General features: G+C 54.0%; 5 protein-coding genes across 5 annotated transcripts; 4 read left to right on the top strand and 1 right to left on the bottom strand.

Annotated features, from left to right (window-relative positions):
- Positions 1-6,667: 6,667 nt before the first annotated feature.
- F5Z01DRAFT_457157 (amino acid permease/ SLC12A domain-containing protein) lies at positions 6,668-8,702 on the top strand. The gene has a single exon (XM_046259884.1). It carries the CDS (start codon positions 6,935-6,937, stop codon positions 8,522-8,524), a length of 1,590 nt encoding a protein of 529 aa, XP_046121117.1. The 5' UTR covers positions 6,668-6,934; the 3' UTR covers positions 8,525-8,702.
- Positions 8,703-9,780: 1,078 nt separating this feature from the next.
- Positions 9,781-13,942, top strand: F5Z01DRAFT_457154 (uncharacterized protein). The gene has a single exon (XM_046259883.1). The coding sequence runs from the start codon at positions 9,887-9,889 to the stop codon at positions 13,736-13,738; it is 3,852 nt and encodes a 1,283-aa protein (XP_046121116.1). The 5' UTR covers positions 9,781-9,886; the 3' UTR covers positions 13,739-13,942.
- Positions 13,943-15,249: 1,307 nt separating this feature from the next.
- F5Z01DRAFT_616964 (ASST-domain-containing protein) lies at positions 15,250-17,087 on the top strand (the record flags this gene model as incomplete). Its single annotated transcript, XM_046260947.1, has 2 exons — positions 15,250-15,875; positions 16,028-17,087. 2 exons carry the CDS (start codon positions 15,250-15,252, stop codon positions 17,085-17,087), a joined length of 1,686 nt encoding a protein of 561 aa, XP_046121115.1.
- A 173-nt stretch (positions 17,088-17,260) lies between these two features.
- Positions 17,261-18,033, top strand: F5Z01DRAFT_456961 (uncharacterized protein). Its single transcript, XM_046259879.1, has 2 exons — positions 17,261-17,438; positions 17,502-18,033. Exons 1-2 carry the CDS (start codon positions 17,373-17,375, stop codon positions 17,871-17,873), a joined length of 438 nt encoding a protein of 145 aa, XP_046121114.1. The 5' UTR covers positions 17,261-17,372; the 3' UTR covers positions 17,874-18,033.
- Positions 18,034-18,045: 12 nt separating this feature from the next.
- F5Z01DRAFT_679854 (uncharacterized protein) lies at positions 18,046-19,394 on the bottom strand (the record flags this gene model as incomplete). The annotated part of the gene is made up of 3 exons (XM_046265557.1): positions 18,046-18,383; positions 18,443-18,863; positions 18,888-19,394. 3 exons carry the CDS (start codon positions 19,392-19,394, stop codon positions 18,046-18,048), a joined length of 1,266 nt encoding a protein of 421 aa, XP_046121113.1.
- Positions 19,395-19,447: the final 53 nt, after the last annotated feature.

Below are 19,447 nucleotides of genomic sequence, written 5' to 3'. Positions count from 1 at the left end.
CGGTCTCGCGGTCGATAGTCCTACTATTATAATCGAAGCTTTATCGTTCAACGTTAAAAAGCTTATATAATCGAGCCTTATAATTCTATAGTAGCGTATATCGGTTAACCACCGCTAGTAAGATATAGTTTCCTATTGCTTTACTATCTAATAATACTCGTAGGCAATATTTATTAATCTAGACTTCTAAAACCGTTTTCTATCCTCTATCTATCTCTACGGAGTAGAGGGTCTTTAGGTTTTCTTCGTTATCCTATGCCCTTTTTATAGGCGATGTTAATAGTTTTTTAACAAGTAGTATTCTATATCGATAGTATTATCCTTAGGGTCGTATGCGTAGCTACTACTATATAACTCTAGGTACGTCGAGGGGTATCGCTTCCCTTCCTCTTCGCACGGGTGATATATATACCCGTAGTAATAGACTCCGTAGTCTAATATATATCCTTCGTAGTGCCTATACGTAATATACTATATATATGCCTTTCCTTACGGAATAAGGTATTCTCGTGCTCCGATCCTATGTCGTAGGCGTAGCGTTTCCTTCGCTCTAGTATATCTTTCGCGGTTTGTCTTGCCTTAGTTAATATAGTCTCGGTCCGCTTATTCGGTAGGGTCGAATAATAATTTTATACCGTTAGGGTGCTTCTTATATCCCTTATACCTTTATCCGTAGCTTAAGGCGTATTCCTTGCTCTTAACTATCTTAATACTAAGTAATGCCTTTATAGCGTTCTCGTATTATCGGAGCTCTTCTATCTTTTTTTATTCCCTAGTCCTATACTAATCGAATACCTTTGCCTTAGCGTATCGTGGGTAGTCTACTAACTAGTATCTACGCTATATCTTTTAGTCTCGTGCGTATACTTTAGGGTATTTCGCTAACTACCTTAGTATTATATATCCTATACTAGGTTCTACGTATATATACTCGTAGAACTTTACTTTATATTTTTCGTATAGGTCGTTAATAATACGGGTAGCTAGTCCCTTAATTAGGTAAACTTAATACCTTCCTTTATTAAGTATATATATTTTGCAAAAGTAGTATATATAAGAAATCTATAAGAGTTCGTAATATTTTAGTATATCTAGGTATATACGTGGGTTATCTCCTAAGACTATTCTTTAGTCTATTACCTAATTAATTCCTCCGTTTAGCGTCTAAGCGGGGATAACTATCTAGAGATCTTCCCCTTACGGTAGAGGGTCGTACCGATCTATCGCTGCCTTTATCTATTCTCGTGGGGTTGCTCGTCCGTGCAATAGGTTAGTTTCGAGTATCTATTTCTTTTATAGGAGCTCTTCGCCGCTATCTATAGAGTCGGTGTCGGATAATTCTTTGTCTATATTATCCGGGTGCTACCCTAGTCCTATAGTAACTTTATATATTATAGCTAGAACGCGAGACCCGCGTAGTGCCTTAGGGAACTATCCTAAGTTTTCCTTACTATCCCGGTAGGTTAGGTAGCTATCGTCGTAGTATCCTAACTAGTATAACGCTTCGTAGGGTATTAGTTACTTTCTTACTTCTTCTCCGGCCTTCCTTATTTCTTCGAGGAACTTCTATCGTTCCTTCTCCCTAGAGGATATTATATTTTGCGGGGGGCTAATATTATATCCGGACCTAGTTATATTTAGCTACTTATACTTACCTTTAGGGACTAGTTTCTAGCCCCGGCTTCGTTCTTTCTTTAGGGAATAATATTCGCGCGTAAAGTATCCCTTCTTAGCGTAGTTATAGTAGGTAAGGTTCTTTTTATCTATCGCGGCGAGCTTTCGTTCTATCGCGTCGAGATCTATTAGTCCCGTATAGGTTCCGCCGAGAGCCGTACTCTAGTAGAATCGCGGTCGTCCTATATTAGGGTAGATTCGGTTTTTATTATTACGATCGCGGTTTAAGGTATTAGTAAAGTACTATCCCTTCTTCTCGCGTCGTCGCTCGAATTATTAGTTATCGATCTTAACGGCTATCGCGATATAGCTCGCGAGGGTGGCGGGTCGGTCTTCCTTATATAGCTCGTCCTTAACCTCGTCCTTAAGACCTCGGTAGAAAGAGGCTATCTTATCTCCTTTACTCTTGGTAGTCCTAGACGCGATTTAGGTAAATAGGGCGCCGTAATCCGAGGCTAACCTTTTTTATTTTAACGCCTCTAGCTAGTTCTTAGCTAGGCGTTCTTCGTCGATAGTCCTAAAGGTCGCCTTTAATATTTCTTTAAAGTTATTATAGTACGCGAAGATATCTTTTATCTTTTATTTTCGGTATTAATAGGTATTAGTTACGAAGTCCCTAAGAGTGGGTTCGAACTATACGAGAGCGGCTCTTAATAAATATCCTACCGCGTGGCGTACTTTGTCTTCTTCCGTACGAAAGATAGACGGGAAGTACTATTAGTAGGCTCTAACCTAAGTTAGGAACCCTTAAAAGTCCTTAGTCGTACTATCGAATAGTCTTAGTTAGCGTAGCTTTATAATCTCTCCTAGGTCCTTGCCGGTAGCCTATCGAATAGTATTATTACTTACGCTATTTATCTCGTTTCTTAGCTAGGCGGCCTGCTATTATTATAAGGTTATTCCTTCGTAGAAGGAACGGTAGGCTTCGTCGTACTATTACTTATCACGGGCCTATATATCGAGGACTTGCCGTAGCTGCCCTTATAACTCTTAGATCTGCCCTTTAAGGATCTTCGTATCCTCGTTATCGGACTCGTCCGAGTCTAAGTCTATGGACTAAGCCGTCTAGGAGGGCTCGGTATGCTTAGCCGTGGCCTTACCCTTTTCGGCGGACTTAGGGGTTATCTTAGAGGATTCGCTAGCTATAGTATCGTATTACTTAAGTACTTAACACGGTAGTATATTGAATAAGAGCTATTAATATATAACGTTCGGGTTAGACTAACTATAAGGTAGGTAGATCTAAGGTCGGTTTATAAACTAAGTATACTAGGATATTATTAACTTAAGCGGTCGGGTTATAGTCTATATACGAGATAGTAGATCTTACGTAGATAATTATATTAATAGCTAGGGAGCTAGGTAGAGACTAACTATAGTAAAGCTAGGCTTCCTATATACTAAGGTAATTATTATCCTTAAGAATAATCTATTCTGCTTGTTCGTAGTGATTCGTGATAATCGCAATAATCGTAGGTGCGATTATTCGTGTAAGTGATAATCGTGCTGTGAATGGGTGGAAAATAGTGGGGTGTGCCTGGAAGCACGTGAAGGCCGCATATTGGGTCGTAACACGTAGACTTGGCCCTCGACCGCGGCTTCCGTGGCTTTAAGGTAGGCTTTTTGGGGCTATCTTCGATAAATTAAAGCTTAATCCATATAACAACCCGGCTATTACTAATAGCCCACTGGAAATCATTATCTTAGCCTAGTATATCCCAAAGGCTGTTATTTTTTAAGGAAACCGATATAAACTACCTAAGCTCTTATTTGCCGTTCTTCTAGAAGGACGTGCCGATATATATTATCGACTTATCGAGTATTTTAAGGGTATTATAAAGAATAGAAGGTTTAAGGTATATAGTTAGAAAATCGGCTTTTATAAGGAATCTAAGGTCGGCCCACGAGATAAGTAGTAGATCTATTCTACCTACGGCGAATTAGCTATATTTTAGAATATCTGAATTAGCTTACTTATTAATAAAGAGCTCGAGGCTTTGAAGATACTACCTTAGAGCCTGCGACCGGTGGAATAGACTAGCTAGACCTGGATTTTAAGGCTATAGGGATTTTTAAACGGCGAGACAGGCTTAGCCGGCCTTATAGCAATAATAGCCTGCCTTATGTGGCCACGTAGGTTATTAAGGCGATCGCTACGCGTTAAAGATAACGAGGATGATCGGGGTAGCGCTTGTTTAGCGATACCACGACCTTCCGACGACGCGTAGCCGCTGATTAACGGCGATCTATATATAGTTATAGGCGTTAGAGGGTCGCTGAACGTATCTAGGGCGTCGATCTCGACTAGCTTAGGCTATCGCCGGCCATAGAAGGGGTAGAGCAGCCCGACGGAGGCAGCGCGTATTCTATTGTGTTTTTCGCGTTATAGGTGCGTGTCGCAGACCGTGGGAATCGATAGCGGTAGCTCGGGTATTTCTACTACTAAAATAGACGTTAAAATACATAGCCGAAAGTAAGAGATTGATTAGACCTGCCGTTTAATATAATACCGCCGGTTAGTAGGGAAAGAACGTAGGAAAGGGCTATATTCGCGGATATTATATAGTGTTATAGGGGGGAAATTATAGTGGGTCTAGTAGTATAAGGATTATATATATATATATAGGCCCGTCGCGTAAGGCTTTAAATACTACCCTATATAGCGGTGAAATAAAGCTTTTCGCGATCTATTCTATATTATCCCCTTCCTCGATAGCTTGGCTTATTTATGCCTGAAATTCGGGCGGTATCGCGTTACTATAGAGGCCTGGATCGTCGAGGTAATTCTACTATAATAGACGTTAGTATTTGGTAGCGCTACTAGTATAAACTTATGAGATAGCTAAGATAGGCTATATGCCGGAATTTTAGTGCTTTTCGATAATCTCGCGAAGCTTTAAATAAAAGCTAATAAACGGCCTTTTAAGGTTATCCTCTTCTACTAGGTTAGCCTCGAAGCTAAGCCCTTGGAGCTGTGCCTTATACTAAGCCTCTGTCTCGGCGGGCAGCAGACTATCGATATCTATCGTCTCGAGAGGCTCCTATATTTCGCGAAGAAGCTACTACTATAGGCTATCGTCGTTATTATCGAAAGGAACGCCCTAGTCTAGGTTAGCGGTTATATAATATAAATCCCTTAGTATACTAGATCTAATATTAGGTCGGTTCTTCTAGTTACGGATAATATGCCTATTCCATAGATAAATAAAGTTAGTAAGTTTATCGCGGATTATCTCGCCGTAGATAGCGTAGACGGCTACCTAATCGACGAGGCTATCTTCGCGGAAGAGGCTATAGCCGATTAATTCGTTAAAGAAGATAATCTAGCGGTCTATAACGCCACGCCGTAGCTGCCGCCACTAAGACTCGATCCTTACGTTCCTTGTGCTTAGGCTATATAAATAATAGCTATCTAGCCGATCGCCTTAGGCATAATAATGAATATTTCTATCTTTATCGGTATATTTAACTTTCTTAGGGCTAGCTTTAGCGAGTAACGCTTGCGCCGCTACCTATAGCGGCGTCTCTGTGCCGTGGTTAGATCTCGTGAAAAAGGGCTGCTTTTGCAAGCGCCGGACGGCCTTAAGATATTGTTTTAACGTGCTAAGAGACGTTATTGCTAATCGGCCCACGTAAAACTATATAATACAGCGGGAATAGGCGTCGATATAACCGTAAATCTAGAAGCCGACCTTCCTAAGCTTTTCATAGCTATCGAGGGACTATAAGAAGTTCGGTCCGGGCACGCGAAAGTCGCCTCTTTGCTTGAAGTTACTATCACGGCGGCTAGCGACTTCCTCTAGAAAAGCAGCCCGATAAATATCGTATAGACGGCGCTATAAGACTATAATTTGCCCCTTCTAACGAATATATTAGTATAGCAAGCCCTTGCTAAAGCTTAAGGCCGCGCCGCTCCTCTAGAGGTCTTGGTAGAGGAATTCGACGGCGTTATCGAGCCTCTTTTATTATTCTTTAACGGTCCTAACCCGGCGTTTTATACCGTGCTACTAGCGGACCTTCTTTATAGCCGAGAGGTGGGCGTGGAAGCCTCCTTAATAAAGCTCCCGTAGAATCGATATATCGGATAGCCCGAAGTTAAAGAAAAGGTATTTAATCCGATCGATTAAGGCGTCCGAGATATCTAGCGCCTGGTGTCTTATATATAAGCCCCACGCCTTTAGCTAGCGTAATAAGGTCCGTTTACTAATAATAGGATTACTAGCTTCTTATAGCCGTAAATTAGTATCTTCGAGAATATTATTGATTAGGGTATTTAAGAAATACTAGCTATAAATATAGTCTTCTAAGATAGTTAGGGTCTAGCGGGCTATTAGACGAGGGGTAGTCTATGATACTAGCGCTCTTTTAAGCGTGATTTTTAATATAATATTCCCACTATCACTAACGATCGTATTATTTAGAAATTTAAGAATCTAAGTCGCTAAAAGGCCCTCATTACGTGTATCTAAAATTAAGGCCTGATAATCTTCGATATTCGTTCGTGGCGGTATGTTGAAAAGTGTGTAGGTTATAAAGTGTGGGAGGGGCCACTGGTGTAGTGTCGTTGCACTGCGGGGGTTGATACCGTTGGCACCTTGTGATCTAATATCCCGCCGTAACTTGCGGCACTTGCCCACCCGTAGCGGCAAATGAGACGCCTGCAGTCCAGCGGTTTGCGCCGGGAAAGGAAATTTTCTCACGTCGAGGGACAGCAAGCAGCCAGGCATGGAGGCTCTGACGAGCAGCGACGTCTAGACGGGCCCGGTGCCCACAATAACATTTTTTTTTCTATGCAGAGTTCCCAGAGCCCGCCTGCATAACCGGGTGTCTAGGACCGCGCCAAACCCGAGTGACGGGCCGAAACCACCCTTCGCACGATGAAGAGCTCTGGCCGACTCCATCGTGGGCTCCGTGATGGCGCTGCTTGGAAGAACAAATTATGGGCCAGCACAGGTGCACAAACCCAGGCACGACGGGTCCCCACGGACCATGGCCGCCCACGCGCGAGAGAAATTTTCGAGGCTGGGGCGAGGTATAAGTCGTGATAGCCTCCCACCGCGTCCCCAAGCTCAGAGCTTGTCCAGGAAAGGAACATCTACCAAGGTAATCATCACCCGGCCATCGTCTGTGAGGAGAACTCCACGAGACGGACATTCGAAACTTGTCTTGTCGGCCAACCTTGCGTCCTGCGCGCCCTCCCCTATCGTGCCTCGACCCTCTCGAATCCGTCGACATCGACCGCGACACCATCACCGCCACCATGCCTGACTTGAACGAAAAGGTCGCCTCGCTCTTTGGGTCCAAGACGACACCCGCGGAGGCACCGGCTGTGCCCGTGGCCAAGAACGAGGCCGCACCCAACCCCGACGATGTCGAGGCGCTCTCCTCCCACACGGGCCTCGAGCGCACCCTCACGAGTCGCCATCTGCAGTTCATCGCCATCGGCGGCACCGTCGGCACCGGTCTGTTCCTGGGCACGGGAGGCGCCCTGGGGTCTGCGGGGCCTGCCGCGCTCCTCATCGCCTTTGCCTTTGTCGGTGCCGTGGTGTACTCGGTCATGATCTCCCTCAGCGAGATGGCCACCTACGTGCCCGTGGCCGGCGCCTTCACCACCTACGCCACGCGCTTCGTCGATCCCTCGCTGGGTCTCGCCATGGGCTGGGTCTACTGGCTGAGCTGGTCGCTAACTTTTGCGCTCGAGCTCAACGCCGCCGGCCTCATCATCCAGTACTGGAACAAGAGCCTCAGCGTCGCCATCTTCATCGCCATCTTCTGGGCCATCTTCACCGTCATCAACTTCCTGCCCGCCAAGATCTTTGCCGAGATTGAAATGTACCTCGCCAGCATCAAGGTCATCACCATTGTGGGCTTTGTCATCCTCTCCATCTGCATCAACGCCGGCGTCGGCGACCAGGGCTACCTTGGCTTCAAGTACTGGCACAGCCCCGGCGCCTTCAAGCCGGACGACATTATTGTCGACTCCAAGCCGGCGCTTGGCAAGTTTGTGTCCTTCTGGTCCGTCCTCGTCACGGCCGGCTTCAGTTTCCAGGGCACGGAGCTTGTGGGCATCGCCGCTGGTGAGACGCTGGACCCCCGCAAGACGATCCCCTCGGCCATCCGCTGGACGTTCTGGGGCATCTTTTGCCTGTTCATCTCGACCGTCTTCTTCCTCGGCATCAACATCCCCTTCAACGAGCCGCAGCTCATGAGCAACGCCCAGGACGCGTCCGCCTCGCCGCTCGTCATCGTCGTCCGGCTCGCGGGCATCCCCGTGCTGCCCGACATCATCAACGCCGTCCTGCTGACAGCCGTCCTGTCGGCCGCCAACTCCAACGTCTACTCGAGCAGCCGCATCCTCGTGTCACTGGCCGACGGTGGGCACGCCCCCAAGTTCTTCAAGCGCACCAACAAGTGGGGCATCCCCTACTACGCCGTCGGCGTCTGCTCGGCCGTCGGCCTGCTCGCCTTTATGAACCTGGGCGCGGGCGGCGCCGTGGTCTTTGACTGGTTCCTTGCCATTGTCACCGTGGCCGGCCTCATCTGCTGGGCCCTGACCAACATTGCCCACCTGCGCTTCATGGAGGCCCTCAAGTACAAGGGCATCTCGCGCGACGACCTGCCGTACAAGGCCCCCTTCCAGCCGTACTTTTCCTGGTTCGGCCTCTTCTTCAGCTCGCTCATCGCCCTCACGAGCGGCTTCAAGGTGTTTATCAAGTGGGAGACGAGTGCCTTCTTCACCAACTACATCAGCATCATCATCTTTGTCGTCCTCTACGGCGGGGCCAAGCTCTGGACGCGGTCCAAGGTGGTGCCTCTAGAGGAGGTGGATCTGTCGCACAACGAGAAGTAGAGAGGGGGGTTTTGTCGTCGTGGATGGCGATTATTGTTCGTAGCGTCATGATCAGTTCAATTGAAGCGTTATTGTACCAAGAGGCGAGTGACGGAAATGTCCAGCCTTGTGCATTTGATCAAGAAATCTCACGTGGCGATCTTGTTGCAAGATCCAGAGGCAGACTTGGCACGTCGCCCTTGCAGAATCACATGCAAATGCTGGCAGCCAATTTTTGTTGAGAGTTCTCTAGCTTGGCAGCGCTTGGCGTAGGGGTCTCCAGCGCTGTTGAGCCCTATACGGAGTACTCCAGTCCGTACAGCGCCACCACGGGGGACTGATGTGCATCATCATGCTTTTGGCGAGGACGGACTAAATCAGTAGTAGGACGTCTGTCTAAATAAGTAAATTACCAACCAGAAGTACCAAAAACCGGAATCTGCGATGGCAATGGCAGATGCGCCACATTGTGACGAACGCAGCCATGCCCTGTGTCCTGTCCCGCGGGAACCCCCACCTTCATCACCACTATGACGTTCACTGCACAGCAGAAGAGCCAGAGAAAAGTCCCGGCGTGCCTGGTCCGGTCGAATGGAAATAAACCTCCTGCGGCGTGCTGCTACGGGTCGTCGCAAGGCAATCGAGAATTCCATGATCTCGATAGCGACGGTCCGAGGGGGCCATGGAGAGCCAACCGCGTCCTCCCGTGGAGTGCGACCCTCCTACCCACCTAAAGGTTGGAGGGGCACCGCGCCATGATTGGAATGGGATGGGGAACCTTATGGAGATGGGGGTGCGCTTGGAACCTTGATTTACAGGGCGCAGTGAAGCCTGAGAGCCTCCAAGATCGCAGGATACCTGGGACGTCTCGCAGGCGAGGCTTGGGCGTGGTGGGAGGTGACGACGTGGTGAATGGCCGATGATGAAGGAGGGGGCGGGTCAACAAGGCGAAGCGAGGCGAACGGGATGCGGGTTATGTGAATTTAGCTTCAAATGGGGAGAAACCCGCGAAAACAATTGGAGATGGACGATAAGCTGGTCCATCGGGCTCAGGGGCCGCTAACTTGATAGAAGAGCATGGAAAGCGACATGAGGTGGGAGAGCAGATAAAAAGGACCCGGGTGCCTGTCCTCGTGCTCTCTTGCCCGACCTGTCCATTCACCTCTTTCATACCCGATTTATCCAAGATACTAATTACCGCGTCCTCGGGTTGCGCAATATTGAATCATTTCCCGTTGCTTGCTTGGGTCCAGACGCGATACCTGCAGGACCAGTACGACTCCACCAGACAGACTGGACCAGTAACATCACCAGAAGCCTCACAAGGGGTACAGATCCAGAGGAAGCAGAAGAAGAAGGAGAGAGGAGGGAGAAAAAATAAAAATGGCTATCCTCGACGTCCACAAGGACCTCGTGTCACAATTCGAGCAGCAGGCCCAGTCGACGCCCAACGCGCCCGCGCTCGAGGACGAGAACCGCACATTGACCTATGCCGAGCTGGACAGCGAGACATGGGCGCTCGCAGACCGCCTCCGGCGCCGGGGCGTGGGCCGTGATGACCTTGTCGGCGTCCTCATGGGCCGCAGCGCCGATTACGTGATCGCCTGCCTCGCGGCGCTGCGCGCTGGTGGTGCCTTCCTCGTGCTCGAGCTGGCGTATCCGAGCGCGCTGCTGCGTGACGTGATTGACGACGCGAAACCGGCCGTCATCATCACGAGGCAGGCGCATGCCGGTCACGTGAAGAGCCAGGTGCCGCTGATTGTGGTGGATGCCAAGGCGGCCGACGACGAGGGCGAGCACGTCGACCTTGCCACGAGGGAACCGCTCCCGTCCGAGGACGACATTGAGAGGCTGGCCTTTGTCTCCTACTCGTCTGGCACCACGGGTCGTCCTAAGGGCATCGCCAACGAGCACCGCGCGGCCGTGCGCTCGTACGATGCTCGCTTCCACCTGCGCGACCTGGGCCCCGGCGACCGCGTGGCCTGCAATGTCTTCTTCGTCTGGGAGATTCTCCGGCCGCTGCTACGGGGCGCCACAGTGGTCGCCGTGCCGGACTGCGTGAGCTACGACCCGCAGGCGCTGACCGAGCTGCTGCGAGACAAGGACATTACAGACACCCTCATGACACCGACGCTGCTCGCGACGGTCCTGTCAAGACACCCCGAGCTCGGCGAGAAGCTGCCCAAGCTCAAGAGCCTCTGGCTCAATGGCGAGGTTGTCACTACGGATCTGTGCAGGCGGGCCCTGACGGCTCTGCCCGGCACGCGTATCTTCAACGTCTACAGCGCCAGCGAGACGCACGAGGTGGCAGCGGGCGAGATCAGCAAATTTGTCGACTACAATGTGAGCGTCTGCCCCGTCGGACTGCCCGTGGACCCTCTCCGCACTTACATTCTGGATGAGGCTGGCAACCGCGTTCCCCCTGGCGTGAGCGGCGAGATGTATGTCGGAGGAGATCTGCTGGCCCGTGGCTACCTGAACCTGCCAGAGACGACGGCGGCGGCATTCCAGCCCGACCCGTTCAGCAGGACAAGGGGTGCGAGGATGTACAGAACAGGCGACACAGCTAGGATCACATCCGACGGCTTGCTGGAGATTACGGGCCGAGTGGGTGGCATGATCAAGACGAGAGGCTACACAGTCCAGCCCGCCGCTGTCGAGACAGCCATTGTGAAGCACCTGGCTGTCCGCGACTGCGCCATCGTCGCGCACGGCGAGGGCCTCTCCAGGCAGCTCGTCGCGTACGTCGTGTCCGACAAGGACGAGCCACGCGGCAGGACGGTCCTCATGGTTGACGAGTCGGGCTACAGCCCCGTGGCCCGCCGTGCCCTGTCGGCGCACCTGGCGCACTACATGATCCCGCCTCTGTGGGTGGAGGTCGACAAGCTGCCCACGCACGACGTGTCCGGCAAGATCGACCTCAAGGGGCTGCCGCCGCCGCCGTCGCCCAAGTCGCCGACGACCAACGGGCGCGCGACGGAGCAGAACACCAAGATCAAGATGGAGACCATTGTCAAGATCTGGGCGGCGTCGCTCAACATACCCGCCGCGAGCATCACGCCCAAGCACGACTTCTTCGACCTCGGAGGTCACTCCCTTATCTTGGCCGAGCTCGCGAGCCGCTTCTCGCAGGCCTTTGGCTTCCCCGTGCCACTGGGCCCGCTGGCCGGCAACCCGACCCTCGAGGGCCACCTCGAAGCCATCACAGCCGCACGCGACGGCCACACGGCTGCCGTCCAGGCGGACCTGCCGGCCGTACTCAAGGAGGACTCTGTGCTCCCTGAGGAGATCACGACCAACGGCAGCGCGTTCCGCAAGTTGAGCGACGCGGACAGCGTCCTCCTGACCGGCGCCACGGGCTACCTGGGCGCCTTCCTCCTCAAGTCGCTGCTGGAGAAGACGTCGGCGCGCATCATCTGCATGGTGCGGTTCACGGAGCCGACGGAGGACTGTCGCCCCGCGGGCATGGCGCGTATCCGAAAGAACCTGATCGACCTGGGCATCTGGGACGACTCGGACCTGGACCGCATCGAGATTGTGGCGGGCAACCTGGCGCGCAAGCGGCTGGGTCTGTCGCCCGAGGCGTTTGAGGAGCTGGCGGCGCGCGTGCAGGTCATTGTACACGCGGCGGCCACCGTCAACCTGGTGTATCCCTACGCAGCCCTCCGCAACGCCAACGTCCGCGGCACGCGCGAGATTCTGCGTCTTGCCTCGCGCGGTGGCGCCACGGTGCACCACGTCTCGACCAACGGTGTGCTCCCCGCGTCCGTGGAGGGCTGGCCGGAGGACTCGACGATTCCGATTGAGGATGTACCCACCAAGCTCGAGGACGGGTACGGCCAGACAAAGTGGGTGGCCGAGAAGCTCGTCTACGAGGCCGGCAAGCGAGGGATCCCCGTGCGGGTGTACCGTCCCGGCACCATCAGCGGGCACAGCACGACGGGCGCGACGAACACATACGATCTCATGAACGCGCTGATCGTCGAGTCGCTGCAACTGGGCATCGCGCCCGAGGTGGATGGGTGGTACGCCGAGATGGCGCCCGTGGACTATGTCAGCGGGGGGATCGTCACGCTGTGCGACCACGAGAGCAGCAGCGACCAGGTGGTGTACCACTTTGGCGACGCGGCGCCTCTGAAAATGAGCGTGCTGTTCGACAAGCTGAGCGAGCTCGGGTACCCGACCAAGCGCGTGCCCTGGGCCGAATGGGTGGCGACCTGGCGGGAGCGTCGCGGCAGTGGACACGGCGACGAGCCCTTTACGGTGGACATTCTCAAGGGCGGCATGCCGACCGAGCACGGACTGCAGTCGGTGATTGCGCTCAAGGATGGCGCGACGCAGAAGACGCTGGATCTTTATGGTGTGAAGAGGCCGCACCTTGACAACGCCCTGTTGGAGACGTATACTCGCCACTTTTACGCTCGCGGCTGGCTGCCCCGGCCGCCCAAGCGTCTGCACACAAACGGCACCGCGGTGTCAAGACCGGCGCGCAAGGGACGCCTGGCAGACAAGGTTGCCGTCATCACGGGCGCGTCGTCGGGTATTGGTGCTGCCGTGGCAGCTGGCCTGGCGAGGGAGGGCGCGCACGTTGCGATTGCCGCGCGCCGTCTCGAGGAGCTGGAGAAGATCAAGAAGGATCTCGCGCAGTACCACGTCAAGGTGCTGGTGCACAAGACGGACGTGACCAAGAAGGCGGACGTGGAGTCACTGCTGAAGACGGCGGCGGAGCAGCTGGGCCCGGTGGACATCCTGGTGAGCTGCGCGGGCGTCATGTACTTTACGATGATGGCCAACTGCCAGACGGACGAGTGGGAGCGGACGGTGGACGTGAACTGCAAGGGCCTCCTGCACTGCCTGTCGTCGACGGTGCCGGGGATGCTGGCGCGGGGCGGGGGCCACGTGGTGGCCATCTCGTCGGACGCGGGACGCAAGGTGTTCCCCGGCCTGGGCGTGTACTCGGCGTCCAAGTTCTTTGTGGAGGCGACGCTGCAGTCGCTGCGGCTGGAGACGGCGGGGACGGGTCTCCGTGTGACGGGGATCCAGCCGGGCAACGTCAAGACGGACCTACTGAGCATGTCGACGGACGCGGAGGCGCTCAAGAAGTTTGGGGAGCCGACGGGGGCCAAGGTGCTGGAGCCGGAGGACGTGGCCGGGGCGATTGTGTATGCCGTCTGCCAGCCGGAGCATGTGGCTGTCAACGAGGTGCTGATTGAGCCACGGGACGAGCCGATTTAGATGTAGGCGAGGCATATGAGGTAGACTACAGTGGGGGATTTGCGTAAATGACGATTGCTGGGACCATGGTATATGATGGTGGAGGATTGGAGTAGTAGATAGGTTGCGTCTTGCCCTTCATGGTTGTTGCCTTTCGCCCAGTGCCCATGTGAGGTCTCCTGTCTTCCCCTGGCGTAGATACAGTGTTCTGTAAGCTGATGTCAACTTGGCTTCTTGACCCGTAGACGTGAAGATCGCATCTCATTCTGTAGAGATCACTCTGGCCTCGTAGGGCCTGATTATGATTTTGTGACCTCGAAAGACATGGGCCCCCCTAAGCGGGAGACTGCATGTGCCCCTGGAGCTAGTGATGGCGAACGATTGAGGCTGGTTTTTAGTCCAGCGGCTGATCAATGACTGAACGGCTGGATGCGTTGGCAATGGAGTCCAGCATCGTCGACCTTGGTGGTCAGATTAGAGCCTCAAGATGTCGACAGAGTGCGATGCAATCTTCTGCTTGGTGTGTTACCGTGCTACTGATGTGTCAGTAGCCTGTGAGACACAATACGTGAGTAAGTTGTAAGACACAGTACGCGTGGTTGTGACAAGGCAGGAAACGTGGATGGTGCGGTCCACGAGTCGCGAGGGTGCGTCTCCCAATCAATCGAGGAGGAGGGCAGCCACAAAAGCCACGACGCGGGAAAAGGGCCATGGGCAAGGCTCCCGTCTCGGACGCAATTTACGACTTTAATAATAATTCAGCCGCTGCACAGTCGGCCCTTCGGCTTCTCGAGATCATGGTGAACAATGCTCCTCGGCCCGCTGGGTCGAATACTCGGGATGTAGTTCAATGTTAATGGCTACATGTGTCAATTGATAGTCAACTCCTGGAGTCCTGGACTTCTGGTCAGAGTCCAGATCCCGGATGATGCTACGCTGGATCGGGCGTGGTGATCGGCAGCATGGGCTATCGGAGATCGCCTGTGCCTGGTTGACCCTGGCTTGCGTCTTGGACTCTTGGCCCTCTTGAGTCTTGGGCGAGAGGACTGGGAGCCTGGACTTCTGGCCCTTGCAGGCTTGCATTAGCTTCAGGGACAGGCGACAGACAGTCTGCTTCAGGGTGGTTCTACCTGGTAATAATAATGACCTAGTCTACCTTAGGGTGGGCATGACAGAAGGAAAGAACGAAGCCGGCCTGTCGCTGCTCCGCCCATCTTTTTTTCTCCATCTCCCACAGTCCAGCTGGACCCTTGATTGTTCTTTCTATCGCATCGAGCGTCGCCAGCTCTGCCATTCATTCATTCATTCATTCACTCGTTCACTCGTTCACTCGTTCAATCATTCTCAAAGCGCTGCGTCATCTCGTTTGCCTCGATACATCGCCTGCGTTGTGCGTGGCTGTCTCACATCAGGCTCAGCCTCTTCATCTTTAATTCTTCATCTGTACGACACCCTTCCAGAGACCTCTCCAAGTCTGTTTGAGCATCTCTGATGCGTCCTGTCCTTACCCGACCAGCGAATATACGAAACCCATGCGGCAATCATCCCTCGCACTGGCAGCCTTGGCGGCTCGCCTCGCCTCAGCCGACGTCCAGCTTCTCACCAGCGTCGAACAGTTCAACAGCCTCGATGAGGAGCACCATGGTTTCCCCCAACAGACCTTCCGCTCCTCGCCCATCATCGCACCCGTCTTCCAGGTCAATGCGTGGGACCAGAGCCTGACCGAAGACTCGCCCCCCTACATCTTCATCGGCTCCGTGTACGGACACGAGGGTGGCGGGCCCATGATCCTCAGCGGCAAAGACCTCAGCCTGGTCTACGCCGATCAGCAGTATCGCAACGCCTACCACTCGCAAGTCCAGTCCATCAACAGCACGCAGTACCTGACCTTCTGGGAGGGCTCCCACTCGCGTGGCCATGCTAATGGTTACTGCCATGTCGTGGACGAGCAGTACAACCTCAAGTACAACGTCACCGCCGTGGGGCTTGATGGCGCGCTGGCCGACATGCACGAGATGCAGATCACGCATGACAATACCGTCATCTTCACCACCTACTTTAACATCCCCTGGAACTGCACGCAGTGGGGTGGCTCCGAGGACGGTTTACTCATGGACTCGGGCTTCCAGGAGGTCGATCCCGCGACCAACGAGCTGCTGTTCAACTGGTCCGCCTCGCACTGGTTTGATGTCAACGACACGCACGCCAGGTATTCCCCTGGCTTTGGCGTGTCCGATACCTCGGGGCTGGACTTTTTCCACATCAACTCGGTGCAAAAGGTTTGCTTCGCCCTTTTCACTAGTATCTGAGGGCCTCGACACTGACGCGCGTAAAGACACAAGCAGGCGACTACCTCGTCTCCAGCCGCCACCTTGGCCTCCTCACCCTCATCTCCCACGACGACGGCCGTCCCCTCTGGACCCTGGGCGGCGACCACAGCCAGTTCAAGGACCTGAGCGACGGCCGCGCGACAGACTTCACCTGGCAGCACGACGCCCGCTTCATCGACGCCGACGAGACCACCATCACCATGTTCGACAACCACGGCGAGCACACGGGCGCATGCGGCGAAACGCCCTGCGCCTCGCGCGGTCTCGAGATCAAGATCGACACCGTCGCCATGACGGCCGAGCTCATACACGAGTACTTCCATCCCCAGCACGTCGACGCCGGCGCCATGGGCGGCGTCCAGAAGCTGCCCAACGGCAACGTCATGACCGCCTGGGGCTGGTCCCCCGGCTTTGTCGAGTACACCGCCGACGGCCGCGTCGCCATGGACGTCCAGCGCGGCCGGCTGGGCGTCGACAACACACCCGACATGTTCGCCTACCGCGTCACGCGCGGCCACTGGACCGGACGCCCGACGTGGCCGCCCAGCATAGGTGTGGATGTCACGCCGCATGGGACCGCGGAGAATGCGACCGTGTACCTCTCGTGGAACGGCGCGACGGAGGTTGTTCGCTGGGGCCTCTTTGTGGGAGACGACCCGGCGACGATCCAGGACATGGACAACTACCGTGGCGCCGTGGACAGGCAGGGCTTCGAGACGGTAACGTCACTGGGCGCGGACGCGCGTGGGCAGTACGTCGCTTGCGCTGCGCTGGACAAGGATGACAAGGTCCTCGGGGCGTCCTTGGTGTGGGATCTGGCCACGGGTCAGCCTGTAGTCATACAGAGCAACATTGCGTCTGTCAAGACTGTCGCCCCGACCGCCGCAGACAGCTCGTGGGGCCTGCCAAGCATCGGCGTCTGCCTCGTTGCTGTCGTGGGGTCTTTTGTCGCTGTCGCGTGGTATTGCTACATGCGGAGGCAACGCAGGGTGGGCGGCGACGTTCAGGGCGAATACAAGCCAGTCGCCTCCGACGCGTAGGAGGGGACACATAGCGTTTGGATTTCGGGACCGGCGTTCAAATTTCGGGACCGGCGTTTGGTCTGGGCAGTAGTTACACAATGTACGTACTCCGTACAAGGACAGCAATTGACATTTGACGTTACGTATCATACCATACTGTTCATACATGTCGTGTGTGGCATAGGCGTTGCTGACCCCAGCACTGCCACGCAGCAGGATCGCCGATCACTTAGCCCTAGGCCATGTAGAAAAGCCCATCTTCCCCAGATCCTATCTAATCCTCGAATCCACGAAGCCCAGTCTATGAAACTACACAGCAGAATGACCTCCTGCACGCAAAAAACATTCGTACCAAGCTTGTTTGGCCTGGTGAGCAGCGTGCCCCAGTCACCGCCATCCGAGGACGACGACTGACAATGATCGACCGAATAGTTCGGCCTCGCCGCCCTCACTGCAGCAATATGGCCATACTTTAGGCTCCCCGCTGACCCCAGGTCGGCCCGGGCCTACCACACGCGTCTCCAGGCGGCGCTGTGGCTCATACCCTCGGCCTTCTGGCTGTACTCGGCATACACGATGCGCCCGGGGGCGCAGATATGTCACAACGGGAGAATGATGGATCGGGACAAGCCAGGGCTGTACGATGCCATTGCTTTTGGCTTACTCTGCGCCTACTGGACCTGGTTGGCGAGGCTGAGGTCGTCCTGGGGCGTTGGCCGCAGGGTCGATGTGCTGGGGGCTGTGCTAGGGTCCTCGGTTGTTTCTTTGCTTTTGTTGACATTGGACGCCAATATAACCTTCTAAGTTAGGGTCAAGGGCATCTAAGGCTATCTCTCATGTAAAATTGTGCATACAAATTACTAAGACCTCTCACAAATTGATAAAGAAAGGATCGCGAGTATTAGGGCCTATACTGAGAAAAAGAAAATTCATGATTAAGCTCTACCGCTCTCGTCCCGCACATTGTCCTAGAAACTTATAATCTGTTCCGTCGACATCGACGACACGCCATGATCTGACACTGCCTGCACTCGTAGATGAACTGATCCAAGGTATGATAGCAAGTCTCGCACTGAAACTCGCCACGCCTGGAAGTCCAAGCTCGATGGGTGCACTCGTGATTCGCCCGCAGTGCATTGGCTTGTGCCATGAGGAGTCTTCGCTGCTCCGTAATCTGCAGATGTCTATTGCCCGGGTCACGATTGACAATCTCCTGAGCTCGACCGAGGAGCGCCTGCTCGTCCCACTGACGACAAGAGCAGTTTCTCCATTTCACACCGCAAAGATAGCAGAATTGGTGTTTGCAGACACAAGCTATATGACAAGGTGGTTAGCAAGGAACACCACAAGACAATGAAACCGGGCCAACGTACTCATGTGGTAGCAACCGCTTGACAGCTCGACTGTTCGATTGCACTTCTCGCACTGCTGCCAGCCCTGCTCCTGAGCCAACTCCTTGAACAAGGCGACATTCTCGTCGGGAGGACATGGGTCGCCCGTATGGTTCGCCTTCTTACAAAGCGTGCACGTCTTGGAACCACACTTGACGCAGGTGGCCTCGTTACCCTTGATGAACAGAGGCGGCAAAAAGTTCGAGCACAGAGGTTTGTGGCAGTACGTGCGGTCTGTCGTCCCGTACTCCACCTCCTTGGCCTTGTACTGTCCGACAGTCTTAATATCCAGCATGTCCAGTACGTCGTCCAGGTTGAACGGCACCTTGCAGCAGCGTGGGGGAAACAGAGACTCGTCTGTTAGACAGCCCTTGTACAAGGTGTTGACACAGGCGCTACAGTACTAATGCGAGCAGCCTGTCTTGACCATGACAGATACGGGCGCAGTGTCCGTGCAGCTAATGCACGTCTGCACTTCGATGGGCTCCCCGTCGGGTCCACGTGAGGGATCACGACTCGCCGCCCACGAGCAGGACTCGCCGCCCGTGGATGCGTTGTTGAGGCTTTCGAGTTTGCGAAGCATATGTTCGTCCATCGCGGGTTCTGGCTTGGGCCGCGGGACCTTGCTAGGAGCAGCGGCGACATTGTCGGATGCTTGGTTGCCTATGCAAAGGGCCACGGCTCTGTCATATCTGGTCTGGAACTCAATGGCCTCGTGTGCCTTGATTAAAGCAGCGTCAGATCGTAAAGCCTCGGCAATGCTGGCCGCCATCTTTTGGTCACTGGCGGCGCGGATGTTGTCCTGGTAGACACTGAGGGCCACTTCAAAGTCAGTGGTTTGCCCCTCCTGTTGCTTGCCCTTTGGGGATTTTCCGAGTTCCTCCACGTCTTGTAGGAGAAGTTGGTGAACCAGCTCCTCTGATGCCTCGTCCATGGCGTCGTGGTGCCGATGGTTTCGGTTCCGCGCGCTGACTTTGGCGACCGACA

The sequence above is a fragment of the Emericellopsis atlantica genome (genome assembly GCF_019669845.1).
Source record: "Emericellopsis atlantica unplaced genomic scaffold F5Z01scaffold_5, whole genome shotgun sequence".
Taxonomy (NCBI): Eukaryota; Fungi; Ascomycota; class Sordariomycetes; order Hypocreales; family Bionectriaceae; genus Emericellopsis; species Emericellopsis atlantica.
The sequence above is the reverse complement of the archived record's forward strand: the minus strand, read 5'-3'. Positions and strand labels throughout refer to the sequence as shown.

Bases quoted from the DNA above. Each gene is read 5' to 3' on its own strand.
- F5Z01DRAFT_456961 (XM_046259879.1), top strand. From the start codon at position 17,373: ATGAAACTACACAGCAGAATGACCTCCTGCACGCAAAAAACATTCGTA. The intron at 17,439-17,501 runs GTGAGCAGCGTG...TCGACCGAATAG, and splicing joins TACCAAGCTTGTTTGGCCTG to TTCGGCCTCGCCGCCCTCAC.
- F5Z01DRAFT_457157 (XM_046259884.1), top strand. From the start codon at position 6,935: ATGCCTGACTTGAACGAAAAGGTCGCCTCGCTCTTTGGGTCCAAGACG.
- F5Z01DRAFT_457154 (XM_046259883.1), top strand. From the start codon at position 9,887: ATGGCTATCCTCGACGTCCACAAGGACCTCGTGTCACAATTCGAGCAG.